The sequence below is a fragment of the Athene noctua genome, chromosome Z, assembly GCF_965140245.1.
Source record: "Athene noctua chromosome Z, bAthNoc1.hap1.1, whole genome shotgun sequence".
NCBI classification, from domain to species: Eukaryota; Metazoa; Chordata; class Aves; order Strigiformes; family Strigidae; genus Athene; species Athene noctua.
The window spans coordinates 26,048,825-26,076,347 of record NC_134077.1 but is presented as its reverse complement, the minus strand read 5'-3'; the positions used below and the strand labels follow the sequence as shown (position 1 = coordinate 26,076,347).

The window sequence follows — 27,523 nt, the reverse complement described above, 5'->3', positions numbered from 1 at the left end:
GTTAAATGGTGGGCTGCAACTTTTGTCAGAAAACTTCAGATAAAATGCCACAAAATAAATGGTTTGGAGTGAGTAGGAGGTGAACTTTGACTAACTTTGGATTCAGTTCTGCATAGTCTGAAGTTGTTCAGAGGTTTAATGACCTGTATTTTCACCGACTCTGAGCAAGTGTCCAGAGCAAGAAATCCACTAATGGCTATCATAAATCTTAGTCTTAGTATGAAGTTTTTCTTTCTCCTCAACTTCAGAATAAAAACCTTTACACACCTTGGCATACACCCAAGCAGGAATAGTTTTTCTGGAAGACCTTTGGTAAAAGGTGGTGTTTCTATGGAATGTTCAAGGTTTCAGCATTTGTGCAAGATGCTAACTTCTTTGAGGCTTCTTACTGCCTTGAAACAAAAATGCTTTAGTTCAGCTGTTTGTTCTTTTAGGACTAGTTTTGACTATGCAGTTTGGCATTGGGTTTGCTCCATGTTTCTCACCTCATGTCAGAAACTACCAGTGTCTCATCTAGGATTTCAGGAACTCTCTTTAGTCCTCTAGCAGGCTTTTAATTAACCCATTAGACCCTTTTAATTAACAGGCTCAGAGGTGTATGGGAGGACTAAACATTTGGCAGAACTTCCCATTCAGAACTGGCATAGGCTGTATACTGTGAAACTTGAAGCTTCTTTTCTAGCTCTCTTGCCCCACTTCTCCTAAAATATGATTGTGTAAGTGTATTCTCTGTATTTTAAGGTGTTCTGACAGTATGAGAGCTTATTTTTAAGAAATCCTTTACAAAGAATTCAATATAAACCAGTTTTAAGATTCAAACTGAAAGGTGGCATGGTTATTTGGGAGAAATGGGCAACCATGATAAGGATGCAAGACAAACTGTAGATAACCCGAAGTCTGCATTTGTGAATACTGTCCCAAATGCTTATTTGGAACCAATGCCTTACTTGAACTTTTGTTACTGGACTCGATTCACAGTATATTGGGTGTTAAATTTAACTCCATATGAGAATGTCACTCTTGATTTAAATGGACTCTACTTGCTCTGGATTATCTCACGTGTATTTTGTAGTGTTTCTTATGTTATCTTGTTTTCTCCAGTCCTTGTATGTGTTGATATAAATCTTTCCCTCACTGATTTTATAGACTATAGTGCTTGTAGGAAGAGCATGGAAGATTAAGCTATTTTGGTCAATTTACAAGATCAGATTAAGTTGTGAGAAGTACAGGAAGGAGAGTGCTAAGTCTGGAAATAATTTGAAGTTCTAGTAAAAAGGTACTCACCTTCCTCTTGCTGTGCTGAAGACTGATTCAAAACTTGTGCAATATATTTATGCTTTGTATATAAGCATTTCTAGAAGGTTGTAATGCTCTTATTTTCCATGTGTAAAGAATGTGAAGTCCTCTACCTTAAATATCATTGTACTGTGTACACTGTCTCTGTGCTCATGAGAAAATGTGGAGTTTAAGTTAGTATCTTTTTCAAGTATGCTGCTTCAGGAAATTATGTTCTGACCTTGTAAATTGTGTACTTCAGTGGGTAGGTCAAGCGAGCAGACAGGTTTTATCTGTATGTATTGTTCAGGAAATATTTTACTTCAAGTGAATCTGTCAGTAGAAATTTAATTTAGCATTGCAGAGAGAGCTTGTTCTCAGAAATACTTGCTTGGGTGTTTTTGTACTTACAACACAAGGAAGAGTTCGCTGACCAATTTATAGCCAGCTATTTATTTGATGAATAAAAAATAAAAACATCACCACCACCACCCCTACCCCCACACCAAAAAGGAAAAAAAAAGGGGATTAGAGTTATACTATGTATTCAGTGTTTTATACCTGAAATAGCTTTGAAGTTCTTTAGTTAGAATCAGAGTTTCAGTGCTTCTCCCTCTCTACAAAAAAAATAATTTTTTAAAAAAGTCACTAGTTTGGCTAATACAGGTTGGAAATATTTTCATTTTGTCTGTGAAAAGCACTGCATTTTGTGTGAAATGCAGAATAATAAAGGGTAAATGTGGCTTAACCTGAACCCTACATGGTAATATAGTTTGTCTTTGCTTTAAATTAAAATTGGTTCAAGTCTAGTCAAAGAGGAGATTTTAAATGTCCTGTAACTTATCACAGCAACAAATTTGAGAGTTCAAATATATTCCCTGTGTTGTTAGGAACTACACTGCATCTGATACCTCTTACAGTGCAGTATTCATTATTAAAGTCATATGTCCTGGGCTCATCCACTAAGAATTCTATTTGACCTCTCTAGCTCAAATCTGAGGCACTCTGGGTGTGCTCAGGAGTGGCACTTGCTTTTGAATGTACTAAATGCACCTTTACTTGGAGCCACAAGAAAACTCTTCCTCCACTTCATCTGTGCCATCCACCCCAAATTCACAAGAGGTGGCTTAGGAAGGTGTGCTGGGGCTCCAGCCCCTTTCTCCCTGCTGCTGCCCAGCTGCTCCATCTCAGCTGTAGAAACACCTCATTGGCAGCGGCGGGCAGGTGAAGGGGTGAGCAGCCAGAGAGATGGCCCTCTGGTTTTGCCACGTGTCCTGACACCCGGTTGGTGCTAGGACCCAGGGTAGGTCCAGCAGCGACTCGACGCTGTAACTTCGCAGCTTTCTATTTAAAGACTGCCCTGAGTCAGGAGAAGCGAGAGCTGCTGGGGATGACAGTTGCTTCAGGCAACCCTGGGTTGGACAGGGTCGGAGGTAAAAATCACCGGCAAGGGCCTGAGCTGGGAAGGGCATGGAGGGGTACCGTGGTGCCGAGTGCGACAGGGCATCTGAGACCTCATCCTTTGTAGAGGATGAAGAAGAAGAGGAGGAGGAAGAGGAGGAGGAAGAAGAGGAGGAAGAGGCTGTGGACCCAGAGGAAGCAGAGGAGCTGACTAACAGGTACTGCCTCCCCAGGGATTTGCAGCCTCAGGGGCAGCTGGCAGCTCCATGCCAAAGCACCAGCCCAGGGCATGCCAGAATGGGAGCCCGGTGATGGTTTTAGTGCCTTTCCCCCTTCCACAGTTGCTGCAGATAAAAAAGAAGGGGGGTGGGAAGGGGGCCTAAGGGGGGGGCTGTTAATGGGGGTTTTTTTGGATGGGTATGGCTGTAATTAAGTTTTGTGCGGTGTCTGGCCTGAATTCCCTAAAAGCTTTTCTATTTAAAGATCCTCTGGCGTGACAGCTCAAGTGGCATCTCCCTCTGCTCCTCCCTCTCTGGCTGACTCTTTGTCACATATCGATCTTAAATGTTCTGCAGATTTGCCTGTCAGGGAGAAAATGGTCAAAGATAATAATGGCACATTGAAATAGTTCCTTTTTATGGCCTGTCTTCCTTCCTGCTTGTCCCTCCCTCTTCAGTCTCTTCCTCAAAAAAGGAAAAACTTGTACATGCTTGCCACCAGATTTTTGGGATGAAAGGAGGAATATTTTACCAAGTTGATTTTTTAATTACATTTTTTCTTAACTCTTGCACACAAACAGTTTGTTGTCCTAATGTGCTCCTGCCATCAGGAAAATAACGAGCAAGATAGTGGCCCAGCACCCAGCGCATGGCCCTGGTTCTCTGTGCAGGATGCTGAGGCATCTGCAATCCGATCCACACGGACAAATTCCTTCAGCTGTGCCAGCTGGGTTCAAAAAGAGACTGTGAGGCCTGAGAGTCCCACAGTGCATTTCAGGTTGCAGGATTTCTTCCCTGTCTTGAATAAAGCCTATCAGTTTTGGGTGGATACTGTAGGAAGAACCAACGCCATTAATGTTGACAGCTTAAGATATTTCTAGAAACCATTTTTTTTAAGAAATTTTGGTCATACAGTTCCTAAAACCTCAGTGCTGTGGAGCCATCCTGCATTTACAAACCACTCTGGGTCTATCATAGTTCATAGAGCTTTCTGACATTGCTGATGGTCACTGGGAGAAAAAAGATGGCAGAAGAGAGGCAGGAGGGGCTCTCTGCAGCCTAACCCATCCCGAGTGCTGTGGGAATGAAAGCCAAACAGGGAAATGTAGTCCAGGACTGCAGGAAAACTTTCTTGCTGAGGGAACAGCGAGCTAGTTTCCTAAAGTAGGGGGACACCCCCAGTGTGTAACAGAGGGAGATGTTGACTCTTCGGTCCCATACTGACAGAGAGGGGATTTATATGCCGATAAACACTGCTTGCACATGGATGCAACCCTACAAGAAAACCAGCTGAAGCTGGTGAGGTGGAGCTACTCACTGCAGATAGCTAAAACACAACTGGCTGGGTATTTTTTAGTAGAATCTGCAATTAAATGTCTAATGATAAAATTCAGATTGTAAAACAAGTGGTAATGGCTAACTTTTCCCTTAAAGGGAGGGAAATCTATGCATCTTTGCAGGTATTTACTGCTTGTGCTAGGAGCATGGCTTCTCCACGGGTGTCTGTTAGCAGCTCCTAGCAGCGGAGTCTTGCTTCTGGCTGGCAGCCTCTGCAATGCAAACCTGGCCATAGCATCTCACCATTTAATTGAATCACAGCAACCATTACCTTTAGCTCTCAGTTATATTAAGCATTGTAGAGTCTATCCCTATCCTTAACCGTCTATCTAATAAGAGAGGTCAAAGTCCACCGGAGAGGTTTAACAGCTGTGCTCAGTGGTAACTGAGTATATTTAAATCTATTTGATTAGTTTAATTATATTAAAGGAGATGTATAATTTTGAGTTTGGCACAGATACAGTAACTGCACCGAACACTCAGCAATAGCTTAGTATAGTTAAGTAAAACTGACTCTTTAACTGCTTAAATTTTGTTGTTGCAAGTATCAGTAGGGCTGTTGAGCTTAAGGCCTCCGGTGCTGAGTGCCTGGGCAGAGCTCGTGGGAGGTGCTAGATAAGCAAGAACAGCCGGGCCAAGCCTCTGAGCCGTACTTACTCAGGCTGTGAGCTAATTATTTGTTGACAAACAGGTTTTCAAGCCCCTGTTGCAGAACAGATTTTTCTGTGTGTGTGTGTGTGTGCTTTGAAAACGCAACTTAGAGGAGGTGTAACCAATATGCAAACTTGGCCGAAGACAGCCTGTCCTGGACCCTGCCGTCACTGATTTATTTTTAACAACCCCAAGCTCTCTGCTGCTTTTGTCTTCCTCCTCTGCATGCATGCACCTGGTTGTGCCACATTGCAGTCAGCAGGAAATTCCACATTGGCCTCTATTTCCACCTTTCAAGCAGGCTAAATATCCTTGTACCTGTTTTATGAGAGAGTTATGCAGCGAGATTGCTGTGTGTGAAAGTGTGAAAGAAGCAGAAGAGCCCTTGTGTTCCTCTGGGACACCAACCCCTGAGCCCTGCCTGGCCCATTGCGCTTACACACCAGTCCCTCTGCAGCAGCTGTGGGGATTGAAATCCCAAAAGCTGCAGCAGAGTTTATGACTTGCCCCCAAATTATGATGAATACACATAAAAAGCAGAAAAGTGTGGGTTTCACATCTTTATTACCCTTTTTAAGGTAATCTTTAAATAATTTGGTTTCCTAGCACAGGTTTTTATGCAAGTAATGAGACCAACATGCAGCATCAGTACCTAGCATAAAGATGGGATAAGGCATTGTATCCTTGTCAGCATAAATAACCCACTGATCTTCAGAGGATTCATGCAATGTTGTCTTTCCTTTGGGTGTTTTACTATGAGATAGACAGATTGTGGCAAATGTCTTTTGTTTCTGGCTCCATGTAGAATTAATCATAGAATCATAGTGTCCCTCAAACAGGGTTCATTTTCCAGTGTGCAGAAGCCAGTCTTACAGACAGAGCTGATAGCAGTTTTTTCCCTATTTGCACAGACATGCGTGCTAGGTGGTAATTTCACAAAGCTAGCACACCACGTAAAAGAACTTTAAGGTATTTATACACTTCGGGGTACATGAATACGCATTTATTATAATGTCCATTGGTTAGTTTCTTATCGCTGTATCCCTCATTGGTTAGTAGCATTCCTCATTGCTATTTAAAGTTATAGCGTGTTTTAATTTTTCTACGCAAGATCAGATAAGGGTCTTTATTTGGGCAGAGGTCTTCAGAGCAAGGGGCATAATTTTTACTGTTATAATAAGGATAGTTCCTCTAAAGGACACTCTAATCTCTAATTAAGCTGATTTCCGGTATACAATTTTAATGAGCTTTCATATTTCAGGTTCTTCTTCTTCAAGGACAGGAGCTCCTGATTAGAAATTCCTTACTAAATCATTGCTGATGGTTTAAAGAACACACTGACCTAACTGATACATCCTGTATGGCCTTGTATTTGATGAGAAACATTTGTATGGACTATCGTATGTTTTATAAGTCCTTGTACTTGATGAGAAACATTTGTTCAGGCTACAATAGAATGGTTTGAGTTGGAAGGGACCTTAAAGATCATCTAGTACCAACCCCCCCTGCCGTGGGCAGGGACACCTTCCACTAAATCAGGTTGCTCAAATCCCTCTCCAATCTGACGAACACTTCCAGGAAGGGAGCATTCACTTCCCTGAGCAACCTGTTTCGGTGCCTCACCACCTTCACAGTAAAGAATTCCTTTCTTATATCTAACCTAAATGTACCCTCTTTCAGTTTAAAACCGTTACCCTTCATCCTATCACTACGTTCTTTGATGGAGTGCCTCCTCATCTTTCTCTCCTTTCTTTTTTTAGATTAAACATCTAAACAGGGGAAATATTTTAAAAGCATATATTGTGTGTTTTAAGGCAAACATAAATATGAAGATAATAGGTTTTAATTTCTGTGTTAGTAACAGTGAGAATTAAGTCTAGCTATAGGAAAATAGTTTACCAGTTAACTGCTTTACCCACTGAAATATCTGTGTCTCTAACAACTACGTGATAGGTGAGCTGTGCTGACATGCTTCTGTCTCTCAAACTGTTCCCAGCTGATTTCCTTTTGCAGTGGGAAGGTCTCTGGACGTGTCTGTGTTTAGGGCTTACATAAAAAGGACTCTGCAGTCAATTTATACATGTTTCCATGTAGCTAGTGTGCCTGGATTGGGTATGGGGCTCATTTCATCTAGTCATTTAGTGGTGGCCTAAGACCGATAAATGGGAAAGAAGTCCTGAACTTACAGAATTATTTTTTAATAATTTTCTTATATGAAGCAGTGCGTCCACAAGATGAGAGGTGTGGAAGCTTTAGAGCGAAGTCTAGCTTAGAATGGTTGGTTAAACAGATGAAAGTGGAAGCATAACTGAGAAGGGGACTGCCTGCCATGTGGGGGTGCTTCCTGCAGCATCCAGGGAAGTGAAGTTGTGAAACGATAGCGAATGGGATGGTGGGAAAGAAGGGGTGCAAATGGGAGTGCTGGGGATTTGTCTTCCCAAGGAAAAGTTTGCCATACCCTCCTCAAAGCAGAGAGAGATATGGGCAAAGGGTGTATGATTTTAGCTCCCTAGATGAGCCAGGGCCTGCCTTGGGCTGGGTCAGTAAAGGGCCCCTGTGGCTGTTTGCCCACCACGGCTGCGGGTGCATGCACAGGGAAGGCAAGAGCGGTGGGAATCAGAGGCTTGGCATTGCCCCACATGATCCATTCTGAGCACAGTGGGGCAGAGGCTGGAGCTAAAGGACCCTAGGAGCAGCTGAACAGGGCAAAACATCAAGGTGGGGGCACTGCAGTGGGGAGCGGTGCAGCTAGTGACCCCCACTGCACATCCCAGCCCCTGCCAGCAGCTGCAACTCAGCACTCCATATTTTGTTTCTCTTCGGCCTTTTAGATAATATTACCTGGGTCCTTGATAAAGGACTACAGTGCAGTTTGCATCCAAAATAACACTCCCACTTCAAAAAGTCCTCCATTAGGTCTCAGCAAAGTGACTAAATCAGTGTGTAAAGGAAGTCTCCCAGTCAGACCGAAGTGTTTGTTCAATACCTGTTCTCTCTCTGTGACCTGTACAGTGGAGAATCCAGAATGCGGGAGCAAGGCAGACCTCTGGGCACAGAGGTGCTGCAGTTTCTCAAATAGCATCTGAAGCTGTGACCAGCAATGCCACTGGGTCATGCCATGACCTTATGTCTGGAAAACAGATGAACGCTGCAGCAGGTTGTGTCCCTTCCCAGACATTTGCAGACATCCAAGGTGGAACAAAATGTGTGAGATGGGCCCAGCTCCTGCCTCTCAGCTACTCTTAATAAAAATCAGCTCTGTAGCAGAGTAAGCAGCTGTCTTACTGCTTTTAGGTAATTATTCAGTTGAGTTTGGACAGATGCATGAGCCACTGTGTTGCCAGAAGGGACACCATTAACACTGAAGGAAGTTGGCAGTAGGTTGACAAGTGAAAGACTGGGTTTAAAGTAGTGACTTTCTGTAACTCTTAATTCTCTTACCCTAAAGAAGGAGATGGATGAGCTATAGCCCTAGGAAATGCAGAGCAAGAGACAGAGACCTTGCTAAGCATACCAATTACTGTAGGGGGAAAGGGGGAGTGTGGTAAAGGAAGAAACTACAGGAATGTGCAGAATAAAAACACAAACACAGAAAAATAAAGTGTTTGCTTCAACTAGGAAAGCAAGCTGGCCAATACCAATTTCCACCTTCCCTTGCACTGTGCCTGCAGGGGTGAAGTAGGAGTCTTGAGGGAATAAGATCTTGTCAGTGCAGGCCACTGCCACAGCTTGACGACTCCGTCATTTTATCTGGGTTGTTTTCAGCTTGAGAGGTGTTATGCAGCAAACAGCAACAAATTTTGATGATACCAGGAGTGACAGGGTCTGGTGTGAAGAGAATGAAGGAAGGCTCAGGAGGATTTTAGAAAGCTGTGCTTCTCTACAATGGTGGTGGTGTAGCACAGATGGACAGACCTCACTCACCATGTCTGAACACAACTGCTCCAGCAGCTGGGGAGATGAAAACTCTTCCCTGTTATGACGCAAGGGAATATGTGTCCAGCTTACTGGGCCAGACTAGAAACCTGAAATCCAAGTGGACACAGCATGGAACTCATAGTGAGAAGCAGAAGGAGGCGGTAAGAAAAATCTAGTTTTGAGCTATTATGACAGGAAGAACAAAACCAGTTGTCAGTGTCTTCAAGAATTATAAAACATTTGAGTCAATGTCCTAGCAGAAAATAACAAACTGACAGCACACATGCGGACAGGATTGGGTGTGAAATGTCTATGTGGAACAAAGCCAGCACTGTTTTTTGTCCCTGGATGTCCATGGCTTCATATCTGTATTTATGGAGCTGAAACATTGAAATGTGTTTTTGTAATGGCAGACTAGAGAACTTACATAACTAGAGAGAGGTCTTTCAGCTACTGCTATGCAGCATACAAGTTGTATACAAAACTAGGACATCGTTTGGAAGTCTATTGGAAGGAAATGCTTGACTTACGTGTCTTTCATTCTGTTTTTCAAAATATAAAGCACCATCTCATCGCATTGTAGAGGAATATGTCACTGCAACCTTGAAATGGACAATGATGGGAATAATTCAAGTTTTTTGCATAGACAGGGCCAGGGCAGCCCATTCTTATTCATTAATACCAGCTGAAGTGGGAGTGATGCTCTGTTCTGCATGGAGTTTTATTTAATAACACCAGGTAGTGCAGAAAAATATGTTTAAAAATATACGAGGGTGATTTAGAAGTTGAAAAATAAAAAAAGATTAGTCATCTGCTATTGTGGGTTCAAATAAGTCCTGAAAGCTTCCTTAGTACTACTGCTATTGATTTATTTTATTTTATTTTGCTATGCCCAAGTCAACCTAATGCCAAGCCATGAAACTGGCAAAGGAAAAGCTAGCAGCAAAGTTGGTACAGATTTGTTTGCTTTGCCTCTTCCTCCAACCTGTAAATTTTGCCTTATGGAGCTAGTCTTGCTAGAGAGTACTACACCAAGGCGGAAAATCTGCTGTACATCCTGGGTCTTATATCTGTTTGAGGGATGATTTGGGGGTATTTTTTGTCATTATTTAGTATTACGCTGTCAGACTCTCTTTGAATTGTGGGCTTTAGTTCCAAGCTGTCATGTTAGTCACAGTCTCCAGACCAGCCCAGTCATCACAACTGGCTTTAAGCCCCATCACTGGACTTTGATACCCACTTGCCCACTTGGTGCCCACATTGTGCCACCACTGCCTGGTCAGGCTGTTGTCCCACAGGGCAACTTCAGTCTTTAATTAGCACTGAGGACATCAGGGATGAGATGGTCTGTGCATCAGTCTGCACAGACCTCAGCATGGGCCAGCACAGGGCAGCCCTTCTTGTTCTGTGCTCTGGAGAGCAAATTCATGGAAAGATAAGGCCAGCATGGCTAGTACCAGGATTACCTTTTTGTTTCTGATAAGTACTGAGCAGTTTTGCTGAGTGCCCTTTAGAAAAACATTACAGTTCAGAAAGTTTGTTTGATGGAACAATTATGGCTCTCCTCATGACTTCCTCTTCTCCTTCAAAGACCTCTGCCTTCTGCCAAGTGCTTGGTGCTCTCTGGAAATAATGTTGTTTGCTTCTCAGGGGTATCCTCCTGCCTCTGCAGCTGCAGTTATCTCTGATACCTGGGTGGTGCTGGGTTGCAGTCTGTGGCAGTTGGTCAGATGGGTCCTTGATCCCATGGTCAGGAGCCACATTTCTTCACACTTGATGAAGACATGCTTTATCCTAATCACCTGGAAAGTGACCCTCCCCTCTGCTCAGTGGAAGTGGGATGCTGAGTGGCCGTAGGTTTGCATCCTTCCTTGGGTGTGACAGAGATTTCACCACTTCTGCTCTACTGAAGCCTCTGCCTTTGCCAGCAGATACTCTGACTTTCTTTCCCTCAGCTACTAATACAATTTCCCTAAATGAACTACTGTCTGCTCAAGAAATGTTTAGGTTCTCATTACCTTTTATGTATTTTTTTTAACAAATACTGCAACCTTAAAAATACTTTATTTTTAAAAATTATATCTTTCAATTGCTTTTGCTGTTCTTTACACTCTTATTCCTAAGACTGTTTTTTATCCCTGAAGCTTCCCAGAAAATATTTCTCCAGCCTTTTTCTTTTAACTGAGATATTTGATTGCATCATATGACAGTACACCAATTACATATCATAAGGTTTAAAGTTAGCTTTATAGAACATTGGGGTTTTTTATTAGGGGAGTACTTGGTATATTTTTATTGTTGAATGTATTCTAAATTACTTTCTTAAATATGTGAAGTGCTTAGAGGAAGAAACATATGAGAAGACAGTTACAAACTAGAGATAGATTCTCTGCTCCTTTGAGCATTGTATAATCATTTACACTTGAGCAAAGCAAGTGTGGGTGCTATTAAAACACTGACAGTATCTTCTAAGTGTTTAATGTAAGGTTTAAATTATGCTGTGAGATAACCACGCACTGGCGAATAGTTCCAGAATCAGCTCAATCTCACACCGGCAAAAGAAGGTCAGATCAAAGACTGGTTTTCCTGCATTGTCAAGAGCATTTAAACACCTCCCCTTCATTGAACTAACCTTGCAACATGAAGCTTTACAAGAATTTGTCTACAATACATTTGTCAAATGAAATATGACTTTATTTATGCTTGTGTTTCAAAATCTATGCACATGCAGTAGTTTTATGACTTTGAAAAGTATTTTTGCTTTAATGCAAAAATTTAGGTTTTAGTGCAATAATTTAATGTTGTGTGTTTTTACAGCTTTTATTTTCTTTTGTTCTTTTTGGTTTTAGTTTAAAAGATCTTATCCAAAGTGAAGATGTGAAACCCAAGCTGCAGTACATCATGACTAACCCTTCCTTTTCTATGGTAACTGTTCAAAGTGAAGACAGTGGGATAACCTGGGAAACCAGCTCGAGCAGATGTTCTACTCCCTGGGCCTCAGAAACTAGTACAACTTCTGATCTTTACAGTATGGAAAGTTCACCAGTAGGTTCTCCTCCAGGAAAAGTAATCTTTATTATGGACGAGGGTAAGATTGTTCGGAAAAGGAAGTGCAAAGCTTCAAATAGGGTGCCAATAGCTACAAGCCTGAAGGGACGCCAGAGCAATAAAAAACGTGACTCTTCTGGAATGCAGAGGCAAGAAACAAGAACTGTTCTAGGAGATGTGCAAGCCTCCGTGTTGAATGTTGAGCAGGTGGAAGCACAAGACACAGATGAGGACATGTTGGATGACAAAGAAGATCTAGAGAACGTCGCAGAAGAGCCAGTAAAACGTGCTCCGATAAGATCAATATTTAGAGAGAGCAGACTGAGGAAAGTAGGGCCGATCCTTGGAGGACCAGTACAAGCCAGAATCCAGCTGTTCAACTCAATTTTTGGCAGGATGGGGCCAGCCCCTGAAACACTGGAGAAAACCAGTATCCAGAGAAGTAGCTCAGTTTCAGGGGATTCTGAACAGTTCCTTGATACATCAGTAAAAGAAAGACTGCAGAAGTTCAGTTCACTTTCAGAAGCAACACATCCAAAACCTTACCAGAGAGCAAGAAGTAGAAATCTTGAAACACCATCGGAGAGAAGAAGGGAGCAAAGACAACAACCCACAGCACATGCAGATCAAAGTTATTCTTCACCAACAACACCCTTTGAAAAATGGCTTGCTAATAAAGATGATGTTTCATCTGAAAATACTAAACCCATTAAAATGAAAGATAAACCTAGCAGATTTTCAAGCTTTGGTGCAGAAACAACTCTTCAACATGAAGAAGGAAAAGACAGACCATCTCTTTCAGAGACTCCAGATGAGGTATTGGGACATTCACTGAAATCCTGGCCTCCTGAAGAAGCCACGAAGGAACAAAGTCATTCACCTGCATCCAAAGCATCAATAGCAGAGCGAAGAGTGTCCATTTCATTAGAGTCTGATGATAAATCAGAGAAACAAGTGCCACTTCCCTCAGCTGAAAATGCAAACAAGAAACCAGACAACTCCCTGATGACAGCATCAGATCATCTGGAGGAAGCAAAGGAGCAGGAAATTCAGCCTAATTCTGCACCACAGTCTGTTTCAGCAGATTTTGTTAATGAATTAGACAGACAAAGTACTCAGCCTATTTTACCTACAATATCCATGTCAGAACATCCTGAGGGGAAAGCACAGAAGTCAACAGTTCAGTCTTCCTTACCTAGTGCTCCATCAGCTAAATCCAAATATTCCACTCTATCTGAAATAAGACAGGAAGATATTATTCCTCGGTCATCAGAAAGTGCACAATCTGAGTCTGAGCACGTGCTTTTACCACATTCTGTAGATGAAACAGAGAAGCAAGAAACTGAGTGTCACTCGCCAATAACTGCACTGTCAGAAACTGAGCCTTCATGTCTATTGTATTCTGCTGAAAAAAGGGAGGGTCAAAAGACACCACCACTGGAAACCCAAACTGTTCACTTAGAGAAGCAAACAAAGTCTGAACAAGACTTTTCCTCCTCCCTTCAGGAAACAGAGGAGCAAGGAGTTAAACTAAATTCACCTATTCCTGAAAAGATAGATTCTAAATATTTCAGCATTTCATATCCTGTTCATACAGAAACAGAAGAAACTCAGAAAACTTCAGCTATAAATAAAGCAGTAGATTTGGATCACCCTGATTCTTCCATTGAAAAAAACAAACAAGCAGAGAGTGCACAAATGGAGATGGAGCAATCAGATTTCTCATATTCCAGCAAAGAAATTGGGGAATTGGAGAGAACACAGGTGGAGATGGAGCATCCAGACTTTTCTTTTTCCAGGGAAGAAATGGAGGAATCTGAAAGTGCACAGCTAGAGAGAGAGCATCCAGATTTCTCATATTCCAGGGAAGAAAGAGAGGAATTGGAGAGCGCAAAAGTGGGGACAGAAAATCCAGAACTACTTTTTGCTGTTAAAGAAACAGAGGAATCAGAGAAAGCACAGCTGGAGATGGAGCATCTCTATTTCTCATATTCCAAGGGAGAAACAGAAGAATTAGGACATGCCCAACTGGATACAAGGCATTTGTATTCCATGGAGGAAATGGAGAGTTCACAACTAGAGACAGAGCATCCAGAATTTTTTTCCAAGAAAGAAACAGAAGAATCAGAGAGTACACAGATGGAGATGGAGCATCCAGACTTTTCTTTTTCCAGGGAAGAAATGGAGGAATCTGAAAGTGCACAGCTGGAGGCAGAACATCCAGATTTCTCATATTCCAGAGAAGAAATGGAGGAATCTGAAAGTGCACAGCAGGAGATAGGTCATCCAGACTTTTCTTTATCCAGGGAAGAAGGGGAGGAATTGGAAAGCGCACGGCTGAAAATAGAACATCAGGAGTTTTCATCTTCCAGGGAAAAAACAGAAAACCAAAAATCTGTTCCTTTTGAACTGGAACAACCAGAGTCTTATTCCCCTGAAGAAGCAGAGCAAGAAGAAACAGCACAGCTTGTGCTGGTGCCTTCAGATTTACCATGTTTGATGGAAGAAGCAGAAAAAGAAAGCACTACAAAACTCCAGTTGGTACATCCAGATATATTTCATTCCACCAGAGGAGCTGAGACACAGCAAGCAGGGAACTTAGAAACAGCAAGTTCAGGTTTACCATCTCCCATGAATAAAACAAACCAACAAGAACTGACACAGGCAGATTTAGACAGTTCTCTTACACCATATTTTGGTGACAAAGGAGAACAGGTGCAGCCTGTACAGCAGGATTCCCAGCCTGGAGGTAAGCCGTGTTCCTATGCCAAGGGAATGCAAGGAGAAACTTCTCAACCGCAGTCAGACCATCCAGTTTTGTCATATTCTACTGAAAAAGAACAGCAGCATAAAACCTCACAGCTGAGGGAAGAACAGCCGGAGACTTCATACTCCACTAGCAAAACAGAACAGGAAACATTGCAACCAAAGCTGGAACAAGGAGATTCACCATATTCTCAGGGGGAAACAGCACAAGAAATTGTACAAAGAGACTTGGAAGTTTCAGAGCCATCATATTTTATTAGTGAAGCAGAGCAATATGCAAATGTACAACTAGTTTCAGAAAATAGGGACTTCTCATTTGCCACTAGAGAAGTAATGCAAAAAGGAGTGGAGTCAGAATCTTTGGGGTCTTCACAGTCGACTGACAGAACAAAGCCCTGGAAAATGGTACAAATGGAGCAGGAGGAGTTGCTTTCCTTCTGTTCCACTGCTGGTAGTCAGCAACAGGAAACACCACCACTGGATGTGGCCCTGCCAGATATATCATATTCCTCTGGCAGAATGGAAGAACAAGATATAGTACGAAGAGAGCTAGAACAGCAGAAAACAGTCCAACAAAAAGTTATGGAAAAGGAATATTCAGATTTGTCAGAAACCTGGGGGAAAGAAGAGCTGCAGGTCATAGACCAAATTAATTTGGCACAGCAAGAAATAGCTCAGCCAGAAATAGTGCATCCGTCTGTGCCATATTCTTTACATGAACAAATGGAAGAAGAAACACAAGCAGAGCCGACATACCCAGAACAGACATTTTATGTAAGTACAGAAATGCAGGAGGAAATTACACAACACGAATCAGAGCAACCATTTTTTTCATGTTTTACTGGCAAAACAGAGAAACCAGAAATAGTACATCCAGAACTAGAACAAACATCTTTGCCATCTTCCAGTGGAAAAGAAGATCCACTGGAAATGGAAATAAGTTCAGAATATCCAGATCTGTCATATTTCTTTCATGAAGCTGAACAACAGAAGAAGTTGAAACATCCAACCTTACCATTTTGTTTGAAGCAACAAGAAACTGCACCGCTGGTGATGGAATGTCCAGATTTTTCAGGCAACAGTGGTGAAGCAAAACAAGGCAACATCACAGAGCAGGATTCAGGACATCCAGAGCTCCCATACTCCATGGGAGAAACACAACAACAATCAGAACATTTGGATTCACCAGGAAGCCTTGGTGAAGCAGCACAAGATGAAAGTACGGAAGTGGAATCTAAATACCCAAATCTGTCGTGTTTTTATGGCAATAGAAACCAGCAAGAAACTTCACAACTGGATTCAAAATATCCAGATTTATCACTTTCCTTTGGTAAAGCCAAAGAGCAAGCTGCTCAAGAGTTTGAACCTAAACAACAAGAAATGCCTAAAGTGGCCAGAAAAAGAGCTTCTCCAGCAACTGCACAAACAGAGTCAGAACATCCAGATTTGACATATTCCCCTGGAAAAGCAAATGAGTCAGAAATTGCAACATGGGAAATGAAGCATCCTGATTGGTCACATTCCACTGATGAGACAAAACAACAAGAAGTAGTACTGTTGGATCAGAAACAAAGAAAAATTACTGCTGGCAGAGAAAAGCAGCAGGAAACCACGAAACTGCAGGTAGAGCAAGAAAAGTTATCACATTTTCCTGGTAAAACAGAGCAATTAAAACATGCCCAGGAGGACTTGGAAAAACCAGATTTATCATTTTCCATTGACAGGCCAGATGATGAAATGGCCCCACAAGAGGCAGAGAACCCTGATGTGACATATCATCTGGACAACGCAGAGGTGCAACAAAGAGTACAACAAGAAACAGAGCAAACTTATTTCTTAGGAAAAGCAGAACAGAAGATAGTTTGTCCAGAAGTGGAAATACCCCATTTGGCCCATTCTGTGGATACAGAAGAAGTAGCAGAAGAAATGGCAGAAGCAGGGCAGGGACATCCTGACTTGCCTTATTCTGTTTTAAAAGCAGGAGGATTGCAAACTGCACAGCTGAAACCTGAACACTCTGGTCTAGCATGTTCCCTAAACAAAGTGCAGAAAATGACCCAGCTGGGGTTGGAACAGCCAGATGCATTGTACGTTCATGACAAAACAGAGGAACTCCCACCTTCCCAGCTGGAGCTGGGCCATGCAGACTTGGCATCCCCTGCCAACAAAGTGGGGCAGCGAAGGATGGAGCACACAGCCTTGGGATGCCCTGATGAGGGACAGTCTGTCAGCAGAGAAGAGCATCCACAAGCTGCAAAAGAGAAACTAGTAGCTCCATCTAATAGTGGCAAAACAGAGCAAAGAGAAATGGCAAAACCAGAGCCAAAGCATCTTGATTTATCATATTCTATTGATAAAACACAAACACAAGAAGCTACACAACCGGTGTTAGGAAAACCAGATCTATCATCTTGGCCTGGCAAAACAGAGCAAGAGAAGCCAGACTGCTTGCATTCTTTCAAAAAACCTGCACAAGGTGAGAAAGCACAGCCAGAATTGGGACATTTGCAGTTATCTTATTCTGTTAGTGAAGCAGAACAAGGAACTGCACACGCAAAATCAAACTGTTCAGATTTATCTGCTGGCAGATTAGAACACCATGAAATCATACAACCAGAGGCAGAAATAATGGATTTATCATGTTCAATTGGTGAAATACAGCAATCTCAAATTGCTGAGCAGGATTTGGAGTATCCAGATTTATTGCATTCTGCCAGCACAGTACAGCAACAAGAAAAGTTTCAACCAGAACAAGAACAGCGAGGTAATTTTTCATCATCTCTCAGGAAAGAAGAGCAGTGGGAACGTGTAGAAATGCAGGCAGAACACCCTGAGCTCCAGTGCTCTATGGGGAAAACAGGACTGCAAAAATCCCAAGCAAAATCAGAACATGCAGATTTGTCATTCTCTGTTGGCACAGCAGAGCCTCATACAAGACATCCAGAGCTGAAAGAACACGATTTGTTCCATTCTTCTGTCAAAACAAAGCCATCATGGGCTGCCCCACTGGAGCCTGAACATCCAGACATCTCGGATGCCCTGGGCAAAGTACGGCACCCTGATTTGTTATCTCCTGTTAGTGAAGAAAAGCGAAGTGCACGACTGGAGGTCAAACAGGAGAGGGGAAGCTATACATTATACCCAGAGGAAACAGTACAACTGAAATTGCAACAGCCAATGTTTTCGAGTTCTCATGGCACAGCAGAGCAACTAAATAGGGCCCCACTGGAAGGGGAATTCCCGGACTTCTTGTATTCCTCTGGGAAAAAAGATCAGCAAGAAATGGTGAAACAAGAGTTGGAGCATTCAGATTTATCATATTCTACTAATAAAACACAGCACCAAGAAACCTTGCAACTTGGATTAGGACAAACAGATTTATCATCTTACCCTGGGAAGAGAGAGCAACAACAAACTGTTCAAGAGGAAGCAGAGAATCAAGACTTGCTCCATTTCACTGGCAAAACAGAACAACGAGGAACAGCGCAAACAGAGGTTGAGCGTCCAGATATGTCATATTCCAGTGACAAATTAGAGCAGCCACCAGCTACACAATGGAAATCAGAGCAGCTTGTAACACCTCATCCTACTGGAAAAACAGAGCAACGAATGACACATCCAGAGCAGGAACTTCCCAGTTTATCATATTCCATTTGCAAAACACTGTCACAAGAAGGAAGACAAATGGACTTAGAGCAACAAGATTTAACATATGCCCTTGATAATACGGATGAAATACAAACTGTGCAATGTGAACTGGAACATACAGGTTTGTTGTATTCTTCTGGCAAAAGAGAACAAGAAATGGTATTGCCAGAGTTGCAACATCTGCAGCTGTCTTACCCTGTTAGAGAAACAGAAGAGGAAGCTCCCCATCAAAAATCAGACTATCCAGATTTGTCATTTTCTATTGGTCGACAAGAGCACCATGAAATTGAACAACTGAAGGCAGAAGAAATGAATTTATTGTATCCAGCTGGCAAATCAGACCACTCACAATCTGCCCAAGAAATACTGCAACAGCCAGAGCTTTTGGAGTCCTTCAGCAAACTAGAGGAAAAGGGAATGGCCTACCCTGGTTTTTTGCCCTCCCTTGGTGAAGAAAAACAGAAACCAGCTTCACAATTAGACCCAGTGAAACCAGGTTTATCACATTCACTTACCAAAACAGAAAACCAGGAAACTGCACAAGCAGAGTTTGTGCCTTCTGATTTTTCATATTCCACAGGAAGAATAGAACATTTGCAATCAGAAGGACTAAAATCAAAATGTCCAGATTTGTCATATTCTCTTGGCAAAGCAGAGATTCATGGAATTAAACGACCAGATTTATTGTACTCCCATACCAAAGCAGAGCAATCACAGACTGCCCAGCTGGAGCATCCAGAGACATCATATTTCACAGGTGAAATGGAGTGGAAGGATGGAGCCCAATGCAGTAATTTGCAGTACTCTGTTGTTGAAACAGAGCAACCAGAAACACCATCTGTATCACGTATGTTTGACAGAACCAAGGAGCTGGGAACTGCACAACTGGACTTTGAACAATCAGATTTAAGAAATCCTACTGACAAAGGAGAAAAGCATGAAACAGCCCCACTGAGAGCAGGACATTCAGAGGAGCAAGACACTGGGGCTACTTCATCTCTAACTGCTCAGTTGGAAACTGAACAACCAGATTTATCCTCTTCCACTGAGGAAGCAGAGATACAAAAAAGGCAACTGTATTCAACTCTTCCTGAACCAACAGTGTCTGTAGCTTTGGGTGTTTCACATTCTGTCTCTGAAGCAAAACCAGAAGGAAGTCCGAAGTCCTCACCTCAGGGAGGTCTGTCCCCCAAGCACTTAGATTTATCTTACACGCACTGTAAAACAGAGCAGTCAGAAGCTGCCCAACCTGAGTCAGGTTTCTTCTTTGCAAGAAAAGAAGCAGAGAATAAAAAAAATCATCTACATTTGCCTGTGGCTGCACAGTCAGAGGCTGAACACATAATTTTACCTGAAACAGAGAGAGAACAGGCTCCACATTACTTCCACACAGCTACGCAATTAGAATCTGAACAATTAAATTTATCATATTCTACAGATAAAGCAGAATCTCTAGAAAGTCAAGATTATTTAACTTTACCTTCACAACTGGATTCTGAACCTTCAGTTCCATTTTATTCAGCGGATGAAACGTATCAGCAAGAAATTCCACCTTATTCAAAACCAGCCTCTGAGTATTTGTTTCCCACACAGTCCCTTGCTGAACAAGAAAAGCAAAACATGCAGCCACTTATTCCCAAGTCTACACAACCTGAGTGCAAACATGTAATTCCACCATATGATGAAAAAGAATTGCAAAAAGTTCAACTCTGTTCACCTAAAACAGCAAGCTTGAAGACAGTGCGGTCGGAAGGTATGTCTCTAACACACACACAAGGCCAAGATGAGCAAGAATCTCCAGATCATTTGTTGGACACAAACTATTTGCCATCAGAGCAGTTAAGAAGTACCCCCAAATTCACTACTGAGCAGGATAAGCAAGAAATGCAACCTAATGTTCAGGCAGTGCCAAGGTCGGTGACCACAGAGTCAAAAGTGACTGCTGTAGCAGACCAGCAAGCAGTATCATCAGATTCATTTGTTCCTTTTTATACATTACCTGAAAAATTAGTATCAGTGGCTTTCACTAACAATGAAGAGAAACAAAATATGCCATCATCTTTATCTGATGTAGTAGGCATGCTTGGAAAGCAACCTGACATAGTTTCAGGCATTTATACTGAAGGACAGGATAGACGTGAAATGCATCAATATTTTGCAGACCAGAAGCATACATCCTTAGAGCATCTGGGAGCTGCTTCATCGGATTTTCTTTATGAAATGGTGCTACAAAAACCTCAGCATTATTCTGGTGAACGGGGCAGCCTTTCTTCAGGAGAGATGAAGTCTGCTAGCTCTAGTTCTGATGAAAAGCACAATCCAGATATTCCATCTTTTGGGCTAGCTAGCTGGCTGGCAGAAGAGGTGAAAACTCATTCAATTAGTCCAATAAGAGCTGCAGAAGTAGACAGGCAAGGAATTCAGCTTTCTCCAGATGAAGCTTCTCATTTTGAATCAAAACAATTCCCAGCTGAACGTTGCACAGAACTTACAGTTCATGGCACTACAAAGAATAAAGTGCATACGTTTAGAGTTTCTGATTCAGTGTCAAGCAAAGTTTCCCACAGAAGGTCCTCGGACACTAGTCACAGAACGCAAAGGTATGATTTACCATCTCTGGTAGGAAATAACCCAGGTCCAAACAAAGCTTCAGAGTGTGCAAAAATTGAAGTAATGCAACATCCAGAGGTGGACAAAGTGTCTGAAGTGCCTGAACATTACCTGAGAGGAGAAGAGGAAGAAATGGAACATGGAGAAGAGGAAGAAATGGAACATGTGAGCACTGTAGAAGACAGTCAGCATGTTCCAGGGACTACTGAACAAAAAGATCTTTTTAATATAATATCAGAAGGTTATGAGATACTCAATATTCATGCTCCTGCACATATTTCTTCTGTTGATCAAGAAGAAAGTGAACACATGCCAGATAAACTGGAATACTTGGAAACAAACCCTTCATTTAACAGAAAATTAGCTGATGATGGCCATAGACCCCTAGCTTCTGGGACAGCCGCAGAAATTTCAGAAGGCTCGGTGTTGGGAAAGCCTGCAAGCCATGAACTAAAAGATTTGGTCAAAAATGATCATGTTGAGGAAGCTGGAGGAACACAAGAAAAAAATCCTGTGTTACCAGAAAACAATAATAGTGCAGTATTGGATCCTAGTAATGGTATGGCCGATATGGATTATTTTGAAAAATATACATTAATTGATGACAAAACCCCAATTAAGCCACATTTTGAAAGACCAAGTTCATTGTTTAATGTGACAGAAGATCCCAATGAACCTGTGGGAGAAGCCGTGTCTTTTAAAGAAAGCACTGAGGTAGATACTTTGGAAGAGGATTTTTCATTACTTGAGGATCTTGATGAAGTCTTTTATGGTACTGCGAAAGGAGAAAACAAAATGCAGTCCTATGCAGATGCTCCAAAACCTTTACATCTGCAGAAATCAATCGATATTAGCAGTAAAAAGGTTACAAATATAGAAGATGAACAAAAGTCACCAGGGACCCCGCTCTTTGATTCGGAAGAAGGCGTGCTAGAACGATCTCTGTTGTTCCCTACCACTGTTGCTGCAGTTAACCCAGAGCTTCTAGAGGAGCCACCTGCTCTGTCATTTATGTACAAGGACCTCTACGCAGAAGCAGTAGGAGAAAAGACAAAGGATGAGACACCCTCTGATGAGGAAAGTGGTAATTCTAATGCATCTTTCCCTAGTAGAAATTCAGACACAGATGATGGAACGGGAATATATTTTGAAAAATACATTCTTAAAGATGAAATTCCAAGTAAGGCCATAAGGCCTCAAAAGGATCAGATACCAGAGGATGAGTCTTTTAGTGGAGGAATTTCAGTTCAGACTTCAGAGGACAAACACAAGCAGGGGTCTGGTGATGTTCAGTGTGTCAGGACTGAGGTTCTGCCAGGAAGGGGTGTTGTGAAGAGTGAGAAAGCCCAGGTTGACAGTGACATTCAAGCAACAATTTGTAAACCAACGCATGCTATTCCTTTTGGAAGCAGAGTAATTCTTTCAGGTATGAGAACTGATGCCACTGAACAAGGAGAAGAAGAAAATGTACCTGTAGAAACAACTGAGGAGTTGCCAGAGCAATCAAGTCAACTAGTGGATTATCAGGGAGCTGCATATCAAGAAGCTGGTAATAAGCAGGAAGAACAGCATGACATAACAGCAGTTCCTCAAATGGAAAAGTACATCCCATATGTCAGGACTCCTGTTGAAGACAGTGAAGATGTTCTGTATACTCAGGAAAATCTTTCCTGTATCCCTAGCATTCAGCAAACAGAGAAGCCAAACTGGCAAAAAGAGGAGAAGCACCCTGATGTTTATGAAGATCTTGCTGAGTCAATGGACTACGATGTGATTACACAAGAAGAACTTTTGCAAGATGAAATATCATCTCAATTAACACATGAGGAGCTATTATTTGAAGACAGGGACTCTTCTGAGCATGCTGGTGATAGTTATGAATTTGTTAATGAGCCAGAGCAAAGAATGCCTGTTGAGCTTGAAGATTCAGGCTTTGTGCTGATGTATCCTGAAAAATCTGCAACAAACATTCCTCAAGTTGAGAGCCCACAGAGAGAACTGAAGAAAGTGCCAGCAGACACATACTGTTACCACTGCAAATGCCCAATATCTGCTATTGACAAGCTTTTTGGAGAACATAAAGACCATGAAGTCACAACACTAGATGATGCTGCAACCAAGATGAAGGTAAGAATTAATTTGGGTTAGGGAAGGAGCTACTGAGGGTAATTTCTCCAGACCTGTTTTGTCAAGGGAGAGGTTTCAGAGAGCACTCCAGAGGCTAAGTCACGGTATCTATAAAATAAAAACTATTCCTAAGCACCTGTTAGAGATCTTGAAGGGAGACTGTCTTATTAAGATATTCTCTAGAGTCCTAGGCTTTCTAAGCTTGTATTTTATTTATTCAGAAGTTTGAATGACCTTGTTTATATGTACCTGTTAACAGATTTTCCATCTTTTAGCCCTCTCACGTGTGTGAGTTTATTCTGGTTTGTATGTGTAGAGTGAGAAATGGGAAGAGTGTTGTTTCTAGAAAATAAAATTTTAGTAACAGCAACATATTTCACTTGACAAGGTACAGAATCCTCCATATGTGGAGACCAGTATCATCATAGAGTGTTCCCTGTCCCAGTTGCATGTGTTGGTTGCTCAGAGATGTTAGACGAGTTACACAGTTTACACTACACTGTTTTTCTGAAACCATCCTCATTTTCTGTTCAGTTCATGTTCATCTGTGCCAACAGTGTTTTAGCTCTAGCACTGGAAAGAGTTTAGCAAGTCCTACTTCCCACTATCTCTAAGCTGTGCCACTGTAAAAGATAGATAAAAATGCCCTCCATTTCAGTAGCCTAGTCCTTTGCTATTGATACTAGTGAAAATGCTTTCATTTCTGTGGAAGCTGTTCTTCATTAAAATGTACAGTTCTGTTAGTGATGTCTCACTTTTCCCGTATCAGATTTGTTCATGTACAAGTATACAGATGCTCTTTTCTGGGTTACCAGCTATTTAGTCTCACCCCAGTATCTGAAAGGTGAGCTCTCTTTCCTGGCACGTATTTGGTTGATGGTAATTCAGATTTTGTGTAATTTCACTGAAATTCCAGAAGGCCTTGTTTTGATGGTATTTATGTTATCTTTATGTTAACTCATAAGCAAAAGAGATAAATTAAAAGTAGGAGTCAATGTGGCAATTTCTGATATCTATTCACAAACTCTTTCCATGATGTGCAGGTGTATGACAGCAGAGTTGCTTTTTACATAGGGCCATTCCTGCTTGGCTTAGAAGTGACAATTAGCCAGTAATAAAGTCACAGACCCCAGACATCCTTGCATGTACCTACATTGCAGCAAGCCGAGTTAAGCAGCAAATAAAGATCCTGTGATATCACTCCCTGGCTGAGGAACATGGTCATGAAGCCAGTATTAAATCTGGCCACAACACAGGTTTGGCGTCACATGATTTGTAGCACTCAGGGCTCAGGTTACCCTGAGATGGCATTTGTACGTTCCTTGTTACTTCTGTATAATCACTGAGAAAACATTAAGACAGCAAAATGCTTATTGCCTGAACTTTAACTACAGAAACATAGCTTCACAGTAAATGAAATGAGCGATGGATGACATCCATCAGATTTTATAGGTTATCTTGAGAAACGGCAATTTGCCTCCAAATCTTGATTATTTACCCTGAATATTTATAAAGTGAGCTTTCAATGGTACAGTCCAATGTGACATTTATAATTAATGGAAAGTCATACGCAAGATTTCAACAGATCTAGCTGTAAAAGTTTACCATAATAGGAAGCTGTTACCAAAAAGTTAACCTTCCTTTTAGATTTATGCTAGCTAATTAGAACTAAGATTGCACCAGAGCAGATGTCCAGCTTGCTTTCACAAAAGGTCAAGAAGGACTAAGAAAAAGTTCTGAGTCATCTCTGATGCCTGTTGTCCCTTGGACTGCTTTTGTTTCTACATCTAGTTCAATCAGTGGTTTTGATGAATTCTTGTTTATAGGAAATATCTTTAAAATTCTATTTTAAAAAATCATGACACTGCATAATGTATTAGCCTCATAATTAGCTGCATTATATTCCTTTTTATGGGTTTGTTTCTGTGATCTCTTGAGAACCCTCATGAGGTTTTGAGTACCCTCTGTCTTTAGCAAAGCTGCACTGGAATTCATAACGTTTAACAACTTGTAGAGACACTCAGCACCTTGTTGAACTGAGCTCACTTTTTCTGGTTCAAAACCAGTTTTGTGTCTGTTGCAGTTGCTATTTCTGCAGTTGTCTTTGTAGCCAGGGTGATACTTGAACTTAATTTAGCAATCGTTCCAGTGGTGGATCATGGCAAAACAAAAAAATAATTCACCTAATGTAAGTTGCATGTAAAAACTTTATAGAAGAAGATGCTTGTTACTGAAATATTTTAAATTTCAGGATCAGTTAAGTGAATTGCTAATAGCACTGGAAGAAAAGTCAATGAAGATTGAAGAGTTTGTGAGTGATATTGAATCACTGTTTAACTCTGTTGAGGTAAGTCCAGTGTTTTATCACATTAGTTTACTTTCTTTCTACAAAATTACTTCTAAGATATGCTTGCCTTGTTTTGTAGTGTCACTGCTTCCACTAAAATGGGCTGTTTCTCCAGTCCTCAAATTTACTTCCCCCACTGGAAGGTGTTAACTTTAGGGGAAGAAAAATGCTGCTTTTTTTTTTGCACATTATTGCCAAATGCTGCTTTTTTTTTTTTTTTTGCACATTATTGCCAATATGTGTGACTGTCAAGCACTGGAGGAAAAAAGTTCCCGTATTTTTTTTTATGCTTATAAAAACCTCGCACTGTTTGTGTCCTTATTTAGAAACCTGTGTGAAGCATATAAATGAGTTGACCATTGTCTTAAGTTCTTAATGTCCAAGCTCTTAAGCCTTGAGGGCTGTATTAATTTCAGTTGAAGGTATGGATTTTTACCTGTTTTGTAGTCAGACTTCCTGTCTCAGTGCTTAAATATAGAAGTTTAATTTTAAACAGTAAAAAAGAAATACTGCCATTGTTTTTAATGTATTTCTCTAGTGTTATTTCTCCCAGATGATCTTGCTTACAGAAATAAAGTTCTCTTGTCAGGATTTCAGAAGGAGTCTGGTGGATGTCTCATGTATGGGTAATTGAGAAGTCCTGTGTATTCATTAAATGTTGTAATTTTATTCTGCAAATCAATTTACATCTGTTTATATTTTGCAGGAAAACTGTAAGAAAAATGCAGAGTTATTGGAAAAGCAGAATGAAGAGATGCTTACAAAAGTGGTAGCACAATATGATGAGAAATCAGAGAACTTTGAGGAAGTGAAAAACATGAAAATGGAGTACCTGTATGAGCAGATGATTAACTTCCAGCAAACTGTTGATTCAGCGAAGGAAACTTTGGAAACAACAGTAAAAGAAATGGAAGAACTCGATGGGTTTGTTTTCCTAAATGTAAGTGAAAATGGCATTCATACTGTAGCTTTTGTGATACTAGTTATGAAAGCACTTATACTATACCTAGTCTGAGAATGAGTTATTTACTTTCCTTTTGGGTTTGTTTTTTTTTTTAAGATAGTTAAATTCTGCAAGATCAGCTCTTCCACTCTGGAACTGCTAGATCCCTTGCTTTTTTCATGTGAATGCTCAGAGAGAATTGAAAAGATGACGCACAGTATGAAAACATGATTTATGCCATTAAAAATAGTTCTGTTTTGTTTTGTGAAGAGAAGGCTAAGAGGCAGTTAGATAATTTATCTAGAATTAATTATCCACTGAGGAGTAAGAAATGTTAGAGTGAAAGGTACTTTACTTTATGAATGATGAAAGTGAAACAAGAAAGTGTAATTGAAAACTATTCAAAGCAGACTTGTTGGATTGCGGGGTTTTCATATTTGATTTTTTTTTTTCAATGAGCTGACACAGACAGTTGTTATGCACTCAAATTATTGAGGCTGTGATAAATCTTTACTGCTGAAAAACAGTGCGTGGTTGTGTGGTGCTTAGTTGCTGGCCGGGGTTAAACCATGACAAGGGCTAGGTTTAGGAATGTGCATGTGGTGTGCATGTTTGTAATGTCCTTCCTGGAGGTAAAAAACATCCCTTGTCAATCTGCATGACTGGAGTTACCTAGCTCGCACACTGATCAGTCATAAACTGGTTTCAGAGAGTCTTGCAGCTTAATAATTAATGCCCGGGTCCTCCAAGACTGTTCTTGTGCTGCAAGACTTGTCTGGAAGTAAGCCGTGGCACTTTCTACTCTATAGAAGTGTGTCAGCAGTCTTGAAGGGGATGGGTTTTCTGGGACAATAATCTTCTCCTGTTACTGAAGTAGCACGTAGTCTGGAAGCTGCAGAGAAACTATCCTGGGATGTAAGAAATGAAAAGATCAAATTACTGTCTAAAGACTGATCATTTATGCAAAATAAAACAGCTTTCCAAATACAAGCCCACAGCCCATATACCAGCAATTATAGAAATGGTGGAGCAATATTTGGCTTGCTCCCATGATCCAAGCTACACAATGTCTTAGTATCCTATAACCAAGTGAATGCTGTGGCATTTTGTGATGGATGAAAAGTTTCCTGAACTTTGTGAGGTACTGGATCAGTGCTTTGGCAAAAATATAACTTGGTAATCTGAAATTCTTTCATGGGGTGTGAAAATTATTAGATTCCATGCCTCATTTCT

The 27,523-nt window shown here is 41.3% G+C and overlaps 1 protein-coding gene across 1 annotated transcript in view; it reads left to right on the top strand.

Annotated features, from left to right (window-relative positions):
• The first annotated feature begins 2,728 nt into the window (after nt 1–2,728).
• CMYA5 (cardiomyopathy associated 5) overlaps nt 2,729–27,523 on the top strand; it is a 49,437-nt gene continuing 24,642 nt past the window's right edge. The window contains exons 1-4 of the mRNA XM_074931722.1: nt 2,729–2,894; nt 11,651–23,000; nt 25,252–25,347; nt 26,054–26,287. Coding sequence (XP_074787823.1) covers nt 2,746–2,894; nt 11,651–23,000; nt 25,252–25,347; nt 26,054–26,287 — 11,829 coding nt within the window. The 5' untranslated portion in view covers nt 2,729–2,745. The remainder of the gene's footprint in view (nt 2,895–11,650; nt 23,001–25,251; nt 25,348–26,053; nt 26,288–27,523) is intronic.